We start from the raw sequence: 16,322 nt of genomic DNA, 5'->3' as shown, positions 1-16,322 counted from the left end.
AATTAAGAAACAATATCCGGCATTGTTTATTGTTCAGCTCTGCGACTGGTCGAAAACCCAAATCTCCCAGCGACAACAAATGTTTTTCCTGCTCGCCGCGATTTTTCTTTCATGCTTTCGGGGCTTTCGAGCCGAAGCGAGATCAGAGGATTCTTCGTTTAATGTGCCAGGATTTTTTGGCTTTGAAGACCCCAATGTAGCTCAATGTTTATACTGAGCCTGCCAAGAAGAGACAATTGCAACAAACTACAACACTGTGAGTAATTTGCTTACATTCAATCGAACTCCACGTCCATTTCATACAGAAAGCGTGAATGATAAACTGAGTCGTAATTCGCCACATCAATTTTTTTTCTCCCTTTTCGGTTATCCCTTTAATTTTCCATCAGATCAGTGGCACTCCCTTCCCTAATTATTTTTTTACTGCATTTACGTGCCTAAAATAAAATAGAGAAAAGAAATATGGGCGTCTCGCGTTTGCGAAAAAAGTTGAAGGTGGTTCAACGTTTTTCCGCAGACGCAAAACGTCCATACTTTTTCTCTATTTAATGCACTTTCTTGTTTTTTTTTAACCATGCAGATGTGAAAGAAGGTAATTTGGCATGATACGAAGCTAACACGTACACGTACGCTGAAGTGAGTTTCTTGACAAAAGGAAGCCTGGGTTCTTTTGTACTTTTTGCCTAGCGTCAGTTTTCTCTCGTCTGGACTAGTTTACCCTTCTGACCCTTGATCGTTTTGCTTTACGGTGTTGTAAAAAAAATCAGTTGACGCTACTTTAACAAGGTTATGACGCAATTTATCTTCAATAAGAGGACAGACGCCTAAAAAGCTGGCGTCAATTTGTTAAACTGAAACACTGAAATTAAATACGTCACATCTTTAAATTTAGCCTACGTGTAAATTTTTCTAATTTCGTTGCTCGTAATTATAATCTGTCGCATTCCATCTCTATTCCTATGTTACCATTCTCTTTTCCTTTTTGTTTATATTTTTACCGATTTAGTTATTATATATCTTAGTCATCATTTGGTTTGGTTGCTTTATTTGAAGGTTATTTTGTGCGTCATAACAAAGGATAAATAATGGCTTAAATCTCGTGACATGGTTCGAGCCTCTTCAGCTTCTCAAGTCGTTTCACGTGCGACGGAGATCACTTCAAAGCATTTTTAATTGTTTAAAGTTCATATGATTGCAAGGCTGACCTGGTTGTGACAACTCTGCCGTCCTAAAATTTCCGCAATAAATTTGCATTACAGATAAAAAATTATAAATTCCATACAGTACCACTTATTCGCAAAAAATAATATAATCAAGACACGTCCTGTTGTCAGCCTCGTGATAAGTCTGATAACATCATTATATTATTGTTAACTGGAGTTGTTATGTTTTGACAGCTAGGACGATATTAGCACGAGACGTCGTAAAATTTATCGATAAGACAAAGATCGATATCGTACGAGGAGGCGAAACGGAAGATATTGAGACCAACTGGTTTGATTTAATGATACAAAACTGTAACCACACATCGAACTAGTGTAGTACTATGACAAACGAGGCTGTTTATTACTCATGCAGTACTGTACATGTCGCCTCAGCGAAGTCGATATATTTGTCAGGTGGGTCAGGTCTTTATCTACATGGGTCTTCATGGTTGACCATGGTTTGTTTGAATTTTACGCTGTTCGTTCGGCCCGACTGCTAAATACCAACTCACACTTGTATATCTCACGATACATGGCGCAAAAACGCGTGAAACGTTCGTCAATGACCAACAGTTGCGGGCCTTAATGTCGAAAAAGTTTTACGAATGGTTGTATTTAATAGCTATTGCTTAAGTATCATGGGAGATCGCGGAGGAAACGTGAGTAATTCTAATTGATCGCTAAAGGAGGGGGTTCTGCATTCAACTTATCCACGTCAAAATGACAAGTTTAATTTTAATTAGGTTTGAATCCTATCCCAGAGTGTTTTAATATTAACCATCAACGCATACGGTTTCTTTCCATAATCCTTAACGATATGTCTCGGTTCTCGTTGAAAACGAACACCAGGAACTAGTATTAAATCGTTGACAATAACACTAAGTTAAAACTTAAAACATGTCTTTATTTTGTTTTTCGAATGAGGGGATTTGTAAAGATCGATATCAAATTTCACCACGCCATGGAAACATGTTTTCACCTAGAAGTAGTATATCCATTCAAAAAAATTAATTAAGGGCTTTCGATTCAGTAAAATCGTGAAATTTGTGCATGGAATGATATAAAGTCCTGTATATTTGTTGTCTCTTTTTTGCTTTTTTTAACAAACCATCGATTGACATCTTTCTTATCATTTTAAAATAAGTTGCCTCTGTTGTCGATACTGCATCACACAAATGTAAAAAATCGTAACCAAGTGAAAATAGAGTCGAGCTTGAAGGAACTTTGTCGCGATATTTAAATTAATTTCTCTTTTAACGTACAAAATTTAATTTCAAATTAAATGAAACCTCCCAATAATAGTATACTGGCTTAGACAGTCAAAAACCAAATAAAAAAGAAGTAATAACAAACCCCAAAAAAGGAAAGTTACGACAGATGAAGATTCTAAGACGGATTTGCGCCACTCGCTACGAAATTTCTTTAACCCCGTTTTCTTGCAAACCATTTCTTCAATCATGATCCTGTCTTTTAAGTACTGACCAGGTAAACTTTTCTCCTTCTACCAAAAGCGGAAAAAAATAGTTCAAGCAACTCTTTTCAGTATCATCACCTTACATGGTCCCTATCGGCGGTTGGTTTCGTCTGCGACGCAAGGTTAGCCTGTGAAAAAAAATCCCCCCTTGACTGCATGATTCATATTGGTAGAAGAATAAAACGTGTCACACATGCATGAGATATACATGTCAGACATGTTTTACGACAGAAAGATAAATACGGAAAATATAAGCTTAAGCCGCACACGTAATATTCGTTTTCCAAGATAAATCCACCCTTGGAGGAAGGACAACATTAAACGCACAAAAGATACAAAAAACAGTGCCAAATATCCCTTTTTGCCTTTGGGAAATAATGTTGAATCGATTCGTGCCAAACGAAAATTAAAAAATGATTATTGTGTCAGGACTCAAAACACTCCCCGTTGACAGGCTAACTGCATTAAAATAAATATAGACCCTCTTAAATAAGTGACATAAATTTATTAAAAAACCGTTACTAGGCAACCGAATTAAAATTTAAGGTCCATACAATGTGCTGATAATCTGGTGCCGACACCTTTATTATTATACTGACAGATTTTCAAGTAAAATGTTGATTAGACCTTCGCATCTGATAATCTATGACATACCATAAAAAATGATTTGAAACAAAGGCTAATGCTCAGTGTGAATTCATATTGACAAGAAAATTATTCATGAATATCAGCGGTCGTTTTCAAAGATTAATGTTCGCTTAAAGTTTACGCCAGTGTTCATCTGTCGTTTTAACGTAGCAAGCTTCCATCTGATAAACTTGAAAAATAGAAAAATAAGCTATATATCTCTGATGCTGACAGCAGCGTTGTCAATCAGCCCATGCAAATGTTTTTACTCAGTGAAACCCTCACATCGCTGAAAATGTAGAAAAAGACGATGATTAAGTGAGATCGTCTTGCGAAAGGCTGGTAAGTTTATTCCGTAGCAGTTTTCAACCAACGCTTTCCCTGAAGTTGAATTGAAAACTGAAGTTTAAATATTCATACTTACTTGCGTCTTTAACTTTGATAGAAAGAAAGATGTAAATAAATTACAGAAGGCTTTCGACACACGTCTCTGAAATGAAAGAAAAATTACATGCCCCGAGAAGGATTCGAACCCGCGTCTCCCTGTTACTAGTCAGGCGTGATATCCACTACACCATCGGGTCACCACGCTGGAAATTTCTGTCTGTAATTTTGATAGAATAACTAAAAAAAAGTCTAGCTAGATATTCGTGATAGAATAGCTCTAGCACTAACTTTTTTGCGCATTTTGTGATGATAAATAGGAAGTTGTTTTACGATTTTTAGACTTAAGTCTAGCTAGATATTCATAATAGAATTCCCGTTAAATTGAAACCAGTATTGTTTTGTATAGGTAATCGCATGGGGCCGAGTAAAATTAAGTATTAATGAGGCCCTGCCAGGGAGGGGGGGATCCCGTGTCGCTTGTCTAATTAAATTTAAAAATGCCCCATGTCGCTTTTTTATCGCACTTCACGTCGCTGTCGGTAGTAAAATTGAAGGAAAATTGCTTGTCGTTTTCGGAATTTAAATTTTCCCAAAAGGGTCGTCGTTTGTCGCGATTTTATTTTATGTGCTGTCGCTACTTTTTGGGACATGTCGCTTGTCGGAATTTACCCTGGCAGGGCCTCCTCATTAATATCTGACTTGTGTTTCAGTCAGAAGTTGCAGAAATTGCCCGAGTCACGAAGCGACGAGGGCAATTTCTGCAACTTCTGAAAACACAAGTGATATTCTTTCCGTAATTTTACGAGGAAACATGTGAATACTTGTTTATGACACAGGGAGCAAAATTTTCGGAAATTCAATTCTTCAAGGTGCGAAGCAAATTTTAGCCGGCGGAACGAGGATGCCTTCGTAAAATCACACCGGATAAACAACAAGATCAAGCAAACCCTTTTGCTCACAACAAAATAACGTCGACAGTTGAGCTTATGTAAGCTTATTTCTTAATGTAAGTCGTGAAAATAAAAGAAGAAACAAGCGTACACTCAATGAGGCAAGTAAAACGTGATTTTATTCACCTGTTTGAAAGATTTCAAGCTTTTCGCTGTAAGATGTTGACACGTCAATCCTCGGACATCGATAAACAGCTAACGTTGCGTCCAAGCAATTTCTCTTGTTTAAGTATGACCATCTTCTTTTTCTGGACGAACTCTGTGCTCTTTTCTCTGGCCTGGTTGCATGTTATTTACCCGCATTTGACAGAAGTGAAACAAAGAAGTCAGTTTGCCGCCATGAATGAATTTCATCGCGAACTGACCAAGCGTCTATTTGATGCAAGTTTTCCAGTTTTCAGTGGAAGTAATCATCTGTTTCCTGAGAGTCAGCTTTCTGCATTTCGGTTTCCATTCCTTTTCATCAAATAACTCTGGAAACTAAAGTCAAATTCCAAAGCGACGTGCAAGCGAGCGCTGTGTTTGAAAATTTTGCTCAAAATCCCACCTTCAAGAAGCCATGCAATTGCAGCGCGCCGGCCAACTAGAAACGAGGATTTTTTTCTGCTCATCCAATCAGGATCAAGTAATTTTGCCCCGGACAATTACCAAAATTAAGAAAAAATGCCCTCTGTCTCAGCCAATCAGAATTCAGTAATTTTGCCTATGTTATACGTGCTGATAAAATTTCTACTGAGGAACCGTAATCTCGAACGATGCACTTATAAACAAAGCAAGATTGCGAATAATAAGACACAGGTGAAGGAATAAAACTTAAACAGGGAGTAAATCGGGGATTGAAAATTGCTACTTTAGGACGTTTTTTATGATTTTTAGCGAAGTTTTTTATACTTTTTTATTTTATAAAAATAAAATGGTCACTCAATAATGGCATCTGGGAAAATGTGAGTTTAGCACAAGGTCAAGTGCAAAACTAAAGAAGCATAATAAATATCTTGTCATCCACCGACCTACATAAAAGCGAAACCAAAAAGCAATTAGGTAATTGTCAAGCGGAAGGCCTTTGTAGTAAATTTAAAGGCAGCTTTATTAAGGTTTTAGGAACTTTTTTGGAACTAAAGGATTGTGTTTTTTTATTAATATTTGGTGGAACTGTGATCTAAAATGAAGCAAACCTTCATAACAAATACAACAAAGCCATTTCCAAGAATGTAATTTATACTTTGTTTTTTCTAGCATCATCTGAATGTTGTTTTGTTTTAAGAAATTGATTTCGCATGTTGAGGTTTTAACCAATCATTACTCCAAGTCATTAGAGGTCAGTTTTAAGGACTTGATGAATTTCTTTTTTACTTTTTATCAAAGATTAAAAACATTCCGCCCTTTACAGTTGCCGCCGGGTAGTAGTCATCTGCATTAAATTTGCAAACGTTTTCCATTGTTTCGCTCTTTGTCTGTTTGCTTGTTTGCTGTTTTTTTTTTTGTTTATGTTTACCAAAAAAATCCCACGGTGTCTACAATTTATTGACCATATATACAAACTGCGCTACAGGTATATGTATGCAATTAAGATAATTGTCTCCAACATCACATGGAAACTGATGTTTTAGTTAATGAGATAAAAGCCCTTAAAAGCTAAAAGCAAAGTGACTTTACTACTAATAATGAATAAACCCGCTTTTTTCTAGCACCAAGTGTGAAAAGGGACAGAATTAACTGCCACCGAGGAGGAAAACGCTGATAAAGCCACGCGGACGGTCATCGGTTTCCACCTTTAATTCTGTAACGTTTAAAACGTTAAAAATGGCCATGTCATGGTTTTACATCATTGGCTGGTTTCCCACCGCTGTTGCAATACTTGGAAACGCTTTGATTTTGTTTATAATCATCTCAAGAACGCGACTTCACATCCAACCAAACTGGTTTGTTCTGTCACTTGCATTTGCCGATTTCATTGTTGGTCTTGTTTTCTTTCCCATAGACTTCTTCTGTGGGAAAAATTCCCGCTGTGACATAGGCTACGACATAGCCTTACTGGCGATATATTCGTCTGTTTCCAACTTATGTGCCATGACAGTTGATCGCTACATCGCCATCGTCAAGCCTTTGAGATATGTCACGTGGATGACTTCGCGTCGTGCCATCCTCCTCGTGATCTTAGCTTGGAGTATTCCCTTTGGTCTTGTCTTTATTCCAAATTTATGCGCAAGTTTAGGAAAATGCAACATGAAAAACAAGCCTTTCATCTTTGGCAGATTGATTTTATTGGAGATAATTCCTTGTCTGTTTCTGCTAATAGCTACAATACGAATTATCCTAACTGCCAGAAGACACGAGCGACAAAACGCCCGCCTCCACGCTCAGCTGCAATTTAATCAAGGCAATACTCGTCAAGTAAGGGACTTCTCTGCCGCTAGAGTCATAATAACCGTGATCATCGTTTACCTGGCTTGCTACTGTGTAGAGCTGTACAGCGTTATTGTTTTCCTTGTCAACTCTTCGGAGCAAACGTCGGAAGTTTCAAATGCAATTTATTTCCTGGTAATTGTTAATTCGGCTGCAAACCCAATAGCTTACGCAATGTTCAAAAGAGACATTCGGAGGGACCTTAAAGCTTTGTGCAGATCGTCTCAGAGATCGGCAGCTTTTAGACATCATATGAGCACTGCGGTGTAGTTATCGCATTCAGTCCATCAATCCATACTGTACCGCCATGGGAGTCACCCAGCAATCGAGAAGATAAAGAGGCTGTGTCAACGGGGACTGATTCCATACAGAATACCATAATGGCAACGTTATATTCTCTATTCATGATTCTAAGATGTTTTACCACACTTTTTTTATAAACTTATTATTGTCAAAAGGAAGATTGAACGACCCTACCTTCAACTTGAGTAAAGGTTTATTGTGGTTCTCCTGCAAAGCAGCAGAGCCATTGCGTAGGAACGAATGAGGGATTAAGAGATATTTTCGAGTAAGGCTGAAGTCAAAAAAGATATAGTGGCAGCGAGCCTCTGGCTACGTCGATGCCTAAATAGGTAGAAGTGTGATGCCTTCGTTCCTAGGCAACGGCTCAGGAGAATCGCATTTAAATTTCACTAACAGGTAAGCTCGTTTATTTCTTTTTTCTTCACGGCCAAGATTTTGACGTGACATATGACCACGTGAGAAGTTAAAGCAAGGTAATTATGAGACAATTATTTCAGAACAACTACGTATACTTTATTATCCAACTACTGTACCTATATGATGATGCAAATACAGAATAACACCTTGAGAGGTGTCGACAGGTAAATGCGAGCGAGACAGCGAGACTGATATCCTTTCTGCGAGCCCGACCTTTTTAGCCTTGCTAAAGAAATCGAGACTCCGGGAAGGCGTCAAAGAAAAATTCGAGACGACGAGATCCCTGAAATTTGGCTAAAATATATTCTGCGACACGCATTTTTTGAAGGACCATTCAACACCTCTACCTTAACTGTTGTATACAGAAATCCATAACAAGAAGATTGCTTGTCTAAAATTATCAATAGACCATTGCTGTATGGGTTGTGAGATAAGGCAATGCAAAAGTAGCGGCATTCGACCATCCAGCAGCTTTCATAATGGTTATTGAGGCACGGGGTCACTCCCTACAGTGGACAATATAAGAAGGCTCCGACCGAAAAAGGTAGCTCTTTCAAGCTGTCGGTATACAAAAAGGGAATGCTATGTGGTCACTTGAGAGGAGGCCTGATACGCGAGTACTGTTTCCTAAAGGACGAAGCTAACTGTGTTAAAAGCTAATGAATTTCGTAACACAATCTTGAACGATTTTACCGAGACTAACATTCAAACCCTTACAAGATTGCTAGCGCTTTTTAATAGTTTACCGAGTTGCGTATATATTTGTACACATAAAGGAAGCCTGTTTTCCGAAGGGTGCTTGTTTTAAAAATTAAAATTATCTGGGAAGCCATTGTTCGATTTTTACCAAAATACACCATAATGATCAAATATGACCAAATTTTAATTTTTTACCCGTCACTTAATCACAAAGGTTGCCATAGCAACCATAGACGTTTTCTTTTGTTCTCAAACAAGCTTGATTTTCTCGAAATCTAGATTGACTCTTGGTATTCATTTTTTGATATGTTCAAGTATAGTAGATTGACTACCTGTACACAAAATTTTAGGAAAATCTGTAAGAGCGTTTTTGAGTAAATCAAGAATGAAGTTTTTGTATTTTCTTATAATTTCCTGCAAGGAAAAAAGAACAAAAGAAAACGTCAATCGTTGCTATGGTAACCCTTGTTGCTAAGTGACGGGTAAAAAATTAAAATTTGGTCATATTTGATGATTATGGTGTATTTTGGCAAAAATCGAACAATGGCTTCCCAGATAATTTTAATAATAACCTTTTCTGACAATGTTGTTCTCAATTCTCTCGTGTGTAAAGCAGCTCGCTCTCTTTTAAAGTGGCCAGATTTCTAGCTGTCAATCTCTGTCAAAACGTCAAATTTGATGTATCTAGGCTTACGTAATGACTTGCGCAGTTAGTTTTTGTTGTAGTACGACTGCGCGTTTCAGGTATTAGCATAAAAACCTTCGAGCTAATTGCGATGTCGAAAACGCTTTTCTGTCCAAAATTTCATTACCAACCGAACGTGAACTGGCCAAAATAAAACAGCGCGAGCAATATAAAAATTACAAACATTGTTTTTCTACAACAAAAACAGCCGACAAGTTTTACAATTGTACAGTAAGAGCTGAAAATAGTTTTCTTCGTGTACAAAGTTCAACAGCAACTTCTCCACTAAACTCTAAGAAGAAGGGGCGTGTTGTTTGGTAACTTCAGTCCGACCCCTTTCCATAAATGAATACTAAGTTGTTTACGAGTTCCGAGCAGTCGTTTGTACAAGCCGAATTTAAAAGAATACTTACGTACATGGTTGTTCAAACAAGAGTGTACAAAAGTGAATAAACATTGTACAATAGTTGAGAAGGTTCTTTGTCACTTACAGAAAGTGGGAAAATAAGGTCAAGGTTTCCTGCTAGAAAAATATAATCAAATACAGTGTATAAAACAACTTAAGGTTAAGAAACAAGTTATTCCAGGAAAGAATCCGTGGTTGACCAATCTAAGGTCAAAAAGGTCAAGATCTATTTAATCATAAATAAGCAAACAAGCATGTCCCTTGTTCTTAGGGCCTGTTTATATGGAGGAGAGTTGTCCCTGGTAGGAGGGCTACCCTCTCCCCCGAGCTAGCGTTTATATGAAAAAGTTGTCCCTGTCGACCGAGCCAAAACTTGGCCCTCTCGGTTCAAAAGACTGGCGAGAGTTGTTTTGAAACATCTAATTTGTCTGCCTTTTTTAAATAAGGCACGCTGAAACATCGACCACGACCATTTTTTGGACAAATTTACCGCCGACTTCGATTTCAATGTATCTGCAATTTTGTTTTGGTCGACTGCAGCGTTTGCGCATGCTCTGTATGTGTCAACTTGTCCCTGGTAGGCGAGGCAAAAATAACCAAACTGTTTATATGGAAAAAAGTTGGCTCGCTCCCCAGGGTCACCCTACCTTCAAAGCGAGTGACCCTCCACCCAGGGTCACCCTGCCCCCCGAGCCAACTTTGCAATTTCTCATATAAACAGTTCGCAGCTATTTGTAAAGAAGCGTATGAAAAGCTCTCTCGCCCGGGGTGGCTCGGTATGGAGGGTAACCCTCCTACCAGGGACAACTCTCCTCCATATAAACAGGCCCTTAGAACAATGGTTGATAGTGTAGGTTACCTTGGAATGAATACATATTATGAATTCACTTTGTCGTTCAATAGTCGAACAAAACTGTTTTCCGGCAAGTATCTCACAAGAAACCTTGACTCTCGCTAAAAAAAAACACACTAGATAAGAAAGATAACTTCAACCAAAATTACACTCAATTCAAACATTCTCAAAAATCAGTATATAATTGATAACGTAATCAAAGATGAAATAAGCTAGTGTTTGATGATAAAGGTGTCAAGAAATGAATTTATTACGTGAACATTTAAAATTTGTAACACAAAACAACCGTTCAAAAACCTCGACTTTTTATGGTTTAACAAGTGTAACAGTTTGTAGAAGCTCTCAACTTTTGCTTCAACATGCAAATGCGGTATTTGTTATTATTTTAGTCTTCTCCCAGTTTGCAAAGTCACAGTTAAAAACTGTGAACGTTTGCTTGAACAAGCGAATACAAATAGAAATGTTCAGTTTGCAACATGTATGTACTGCTCACTTCTTAAGCAGTAGAATATCGATTGTAATGAACAAGCGAGTCAATTTTTCGATATTATTTTTGTTCCAGTTTAGAGGTTTCGCTTAAGAAAGCGACGTCAAACAGAATTAAAACAGACGTGTATTATTGTGCATAGCCGTTTAGCTTTATTTTCTTAGAGTTACTGGTATCACGGTACCACGACACCTCTCTAAGGCGAACAGCAAATGGCCAATGGCCAAATGGCCAATGCTCACCACAAGACTTATCCGTGGCTCAGTGGTTAATAAAAACGTCCTACAAGCCTACGGAAGGTCGTAGTTCAAATCCCATCTGTTAACTCAGATTTTTTTCTGAATTCTTCTTTTCACGCGTCATTTCATTAGCATTGTCATTTATTTCCCTCTTATTGTCAAAAAACTGCACTATAACAGTATCAGATCAAAATAACGTCGTTTTTCACCGCTAAACTATGACATTTTTTATATATATATTGTTTTCGTACCGCATTTGACTTCTAGCTTTTTCAGCCGTTTTAAATCACAACTTGGCTGGTTTTAGTTGAAACTTCCTAGACCCACGCACGTCAAATTTCAACAGACTACACGTACACAACTTTTTGCCGTTACGAAAACCTTTTAAAGACACAGAGGGGGCCGCCGCTGTGCACTCTCTGCCACCCCGACTCATGATCGCTAATGGTAAAGCCTGCTGTCGAGCCAAGTGGCTCATCAGGCCGGAGCTTATCCCGGTTTCTGTAGCATTAAGCGGCTAGGAGTATTTCTACTCCCCCCTGGATGGGATGCTAGTCCATCGCAGGGTTACCCCCCAGCAGTAAATTCGCCGGTACCCATTTATACACCTGGGCGGAGAGAGGCACTATAAGAATAAAATGGCTTGCCTAAGAACACAACGGCAGTGCCCCGGCCAGGTCTCAAACCCGGACCGCTCGATCCGGAGTCCGGCGCACTAACCATTAGGCCACCGCGCCTCCCACGATCGCTAATATGAACTTTGATTTGATTTGATTTTATACCAGTAATAACTACATTAAAAGTTATTTTTCCGTTGTATCGTTCTGGTCTAGGCTTGCCTTTTGCAATAGGGCTAGGCCCAGAAACAAACCAATGTGTTTTTGTAACGGATCACAAAGTTGGCGACTTCTTCAAGGCTCACCCTCCGGAGCACGCTTTCCTGAAACCTCGAGTGCTTTTCATTTCCGAAGAACCTGCCTTTGGCTCCTTGCTCTCCGACAAAGCCTTGGAACAAATACATGAACTGGAGAAGACCGCCCAGCCAGATCCTTCAAAAGTTGGACCAGAAACATCCGAATCTCTTGCTAAGGCAGCCATGACGCTCAACCACGCTTCCACCATCGCTGTAGTCGCTTTCGATGAAAGAGTTTCCAGTGACAACCTCAATGTACTGCCAATCATTAAGGCTTCCATGGCAACAGGAGACAAGAAAGTTGTAGTGGTGGTGCCAGAAGGCAAGGGGGCAGCATGGGAAGGAATCATCGATCCTTTTATTAACCAGGGAATAATAAGGGACTCTGTTCGTATCGTCCAACTTGAAACCAAGGAATGCAATCCAGGGAATGGTAACATGCAAGTTGTTGAGAGTGTTGCCAAAATGTTACCTAGTTTGGATGAATTTCAGGCAGATGGCGTGTTCACCCACAAATTTACGGCAGTAGTTGGATCGGGAAAGAAAGGTATGGCAAAAACACAGCGTTTCTCTTTTGTACATCCAATGTTCTAAATAAAGACTACGAAAGTCCAGATAAAAAATAACAACTGACATTTAAGTTATACAATGGTGTATTAGCGCTTGAAAGAAATTGTCTTATCCCCAGCAGCAACGCAGGGTTTTTTCGGTTATATTGATTGAGAATAACTGTTTTTGAAAGACACTACGACCCATCAATTATCTCACACCTAGACGAACTGTACCATACAATGTTTAGTAAATTATCGTAAAGTTCCCAGAGTATTTACCCTCGTTAGTTTTGGATTTATCAGCTTTTTTAATTTTTACTGCTACTTCCAGAGAGATGCAACTTTCGGGGAGTCTCTACTTTCTAGAAATAAGAAAAATGTTGTTAAGATATAAAGAGAGAAAAATAAATCTTCTTTAAAAGAATATATCCTAGTAAATGGTTTGAGAGTAGTTCTGAAAAGAACAGTTGTTCGCGGCAAAAATGACCAATCAGCTTCAACGGACCATATTTACAACATCATGGATTATCAACTTTTCACTTGTCCCTGAAGATGACTTCCACTCAGGTTGTCGCAACGTAACGAACGAACAAAACAATATAACGAACAAAACAATATATATTGCGTAAAAAAATTCGTTAAATTTATTGGCTTTGTAGTAAAGGTCATTTAACACAAATCGTGTATCAGATCATTTTGGTTCGGTTTGCTCTATCTGTAGTTTCCACTGTCTCTTACAACTAGTCGTTACGTTCGAACCTTTACGGCAAAATCGCAGCCGAACTACACAGGGTTCACATGTGATGATAAAACATGTTTTAATTACTTTTGAATAAGAACCTTAGAAAAGTTGAGTGACTGTAATGTGCCCAATAATAAAAATGATTTTTGTTTTATTGCAAGGAACATACTGGGTCAAATGCGCAGCAGAGATGATGGCCGAAAATAGCTTCACGGCATTAAAAGTTCCCTCCACCTGGACGGGTAACCTGATTGCGAGAGCAATGTTCATTTTGAACAATTGTCCAATCCACTCCCGTTATAAACGCAGAGGTCTAGGAATTCACACTGTTTTGGATATGGAAGATTACATTATCACGCCTGACCAGGTTGGTTAAACTTCTTTCCTGCTGAAATTTGCGTAGCGGCTAATGGTTTAACTGTGTGCTGGCATTTACATGAAGGCATGCAAGAGATCTTTTAACCTGAGATACACTATATATATCGACGTGCTTGTAGCAGTGGTAGTATCGAAGCAGTAGAAGTAACAGTAGCAGTAGAAATGGCAACAAGCTAGCTGGTATATATGTAGCAGTAGTTGCAGTAGCAGCTCAGAAGTAGATTAGGCGCAGAAGAAGAAGCATTAACAATAGCAGTAAAGGTAACAGTAGAGGATAAAGTAACTGGATAGTAGTTACTAGCAGCAATATCAATAATAGTAGCAGTCAGCCGTATCAGAAGCGTTTAAAAGGGAAGGGTAGCAGAATCATTAACTACCATTAGAGGCAGTGGCAGTGGCAGAAACAATAGCGGCATCTGTGGCGGTTCCTGGTATTACTGACACCCCAACAAGTTTGCTAAGCAAAAAAGCCTCTGAAGAATCCCTTGGCCGGGTCGAAACTCTACGTCAGACTAGCCGTACACGAACTATTTCCTCACAAATGTTTGTTCAGTATTTTTATGACTTTTTACGTAACCCACGGCTTTTACCCACACCCACAACTTTATCCACACCCACGACCCACGACCCACGACAGTTAGCCGAGCTACACTCCACCTAAACAGCAACCTAAGAACAAATTTGATTTATAGCACAACTAAAGTAAAGCGCGCGTTCTGATTGGTTAATTTAGCGTCTACTATTTGCCCATGGGTGCACACTGACGTATGCTTCAACCTAAGCGCGCGCGCTGATCTGTTGCGACATGGCACAAGAAAGTGCCACTACTTCACGCGTTTTTACTTGATTTTTCAATTTTCCTGTGAATTTGAAAAGCTAAACATAAGAAAAACCATTTCTCCATAATGCTGAAAAACTTTGAGGTATAATGCAAGTTTGAAATAATTCAAAACTTTGTTTTATTTTTTTCGCTTAGGTTTTCGTCAGCGTTTACGCGAGCACTACACGCAATTTTTCAAATTAGCGCGCGCACTTTTACCTCAAAGAAACTTTAAAAAATCTCCTAAAAGTTGTGCTATAAAACAAATGGTAAACGTCACAGCGTGCACTATTGAGTTACAGATGCACTTGGGAGGTTTGCTAAGCACTCAAGAAGCTAGAGTCGCCCTCGGCTATCGCCTCGGGCGACTCTTACGCATCTTTCGTGCTTAGCAACCTCCCGCGTGCATCTGTAACTCAATAGTGCACGCTGTGACGTTTACCATTTGTTAAATAGTGATTATAGTATGTTACTGTCTTGCCATACCATCCATTACCATACTGCACACGCCAAAGAATGCAACACTCTTGCAGCTGAGTTTACAGCAAAAAAAATGATAATAAAAAAGGAAGAGCAATATTTTCGATTTAAAAAACAACAACATGTGTTTAACAGATTGCTCAACGTATTGAATTTTTATTTGGCAGGTTGAGATAAACAAGAAGATCATATCCACAGAAACGAATGTTCTCGAGAAAGAACGTTGAAGGAAATCAGTTTACGAACAGCAAAATTTAACAAGCTGATTTTATAGCAACTTTGGATACCCATTAACATCAGGAGCCGTATATCGGAATTTAAGATGTTTAATTTCATTAAGTGTTTTCTGAGTGTTTTCACCTAAAAAGACTGAGGGCAAATAGATACTCCTTATTTTTGGCGGGAAATTTCATTACTAATTTCTAATTTCACGCTAGAAATTACAAAAAAAATTCAAAACCTCTCGCCTTCCAAATGCAAATTTAATCAAACAAGATAATAAAATAAAATAAATATGTGTTTATAGTGGTCATGCACTTAGCTTCATATCTCAACGAGATAGCTAGTTTACAGGCATGCCACTGAAACAGAGGAAACAAATAATTTATAAATGAACATAACAAGGTTAAAAATCCCAACTGGCAGGAGGCAGACCAGTTGGCTATATACAAAGCGTGGTCGAGGATTTGAACTCGGGACAACCGAGAAACAAATCCAGCTAGTGGCAAGGGCAGGCCTCGAACCGGTGACCCCCGGATTACAACACCAGCGCCCTAAACCACTCGGCCACGCTTGCCTCCATAGATACAACATGATACAAGATACAGCATGGTGTCAAAAACTGTAAATGTAAAAGATAAAAAATAAAGGAAATCGTCGAAAAGCTTGCTACAAAATACTTTGGAATACTTTGAAAGGCTGTAGTTGTGCTTACAATCATCTTAGAGGGAAATATACAATATACATCAAAACTGGTTTGTCCTGAGCTGTCGCTCGCACTGGTTTATACGCTGTTGGGCTTATTGTAGGCGGTTTCCGGATGTGGTGTGGAATTTTAGTGTCTTTATATTTTGGAAAACATGCAATCCAAATGTGTTGCTCATGTTATATCAATGGTGGCACTAGGGAAGGGTCGGTTTTCCCCCACCCTCCCCTTCCTTTTCTTTTTTGGAAAAATATAAGACCTCGAAGGACGAGAATTTCGCCCTCCCTCTTTTTTTTTTGGAGAAAATGCATCTTAAATTCCTCCTCTCTCTGTCCTTGCGCGTTACGGACAAAATTGATAAATATATGTGGAAAA

The 16,322-nt window shown here is 38.7% G+C and overlaps 2 protein-coding genes across 4 annotated transcripts; both read left to right on the top strand.

Annotated features, from left to right (window-relative positions):
- Positions 1-7,365, top strand: LOC144659800 (octopamine receptor beta-2R-like). 3 transcript variants are annotated; one of them, XM_078520315.1, is made up of 2 exons: positions 1-256; positions 6,332-7,365. In XM_078520315.1, the coding sequence occupies exon 2, from the start codon at positions 6,447-6,449 to the stop codon at positions 7,317-7,319; it is 873 nt and encodes a 290-aa protein (XP_078376441.1). In that variant the 5' UTR covers positions 1-256; positions 6,332-6,446; the 3' UTR covers positions 7,320-7,365. The 3 variants fall into 3 exon arrangements, with proteins under 3 accessions (XP_078376441.1, XP_078376440.1, XP_078376439.1); XM_078520314.1 differs by lacking the exon at positions 1-256 and adding an exon at positions 1,302-1,619; XM_078520313.1 differs by lacking the exon at positions 1-256 and adding an exon at positions 3,404-3,648.
- Positions 7,366-11,572: 4,207 nt separating this feature from the next.
- Positions 11,573-15,802, top strand: LOC144659279 (D-glutamate cyclase, mitochondrial-like). The gene is made up of 4 exons (XM_078519700.1): positions 11,573-11,585; positions 11,972-12,598; positions 13,506-13,711; positions 15,190-15,802. Exons 1-4 carry the CDS (start codon positions 11,573-11,575, stop codon positions 15,247-15,249), a joined length of 906 nt encoding a protein of 301 aa, XP_078375826.1. The 3' UTR covers positions 15,250-15,802.
- The last annotated feature ends 520 nt before the right edge of the window (positions 15,803-16,322 follow it).

Source organism: Oculina patagonica, chromosome 7 (genome assembly GCF_052425735.1).
Source record: "Oculina patagonica isolate OP01 chromosome 7, crgOcupat, whole genome shotgun sequence".
In the NCBI taxonomy this organism is placed as follows: Eukaryota; Metazoa; Cnidaria; class Anthozoa; order Scleractinia; family Oculinidae; genus Oculina; species Oculina patagonica.
This window is presented reverse-complemented; position numbering and strand designations above follow the sequence as displayed.

Coding starts and splice junctions, on each gene's coding strand:
- LOC144659279 (XM_078519700.1), top strand. Junction 12,599..13,505: donor AGTTGGATCGGGAAAGAAAG/GTATGGCAAAAA, acceptor TTTTATTGCAAG/GAACATACTGGGTCAAATGC. Junction 13,712..15,189: donor ACATTATCACGCCTGACCAG/GTTGGTTAAACT, acceptor TTTATTTGGCAG/GTTGAGATAAACAAGAAGAT.
- LOC144659800 (XM_078520315.1), top strand. CDS start 6,447: ATGGCCATGTCATGGTTTTACATCATTGGCTGGTTTCCCACCGCTGTT.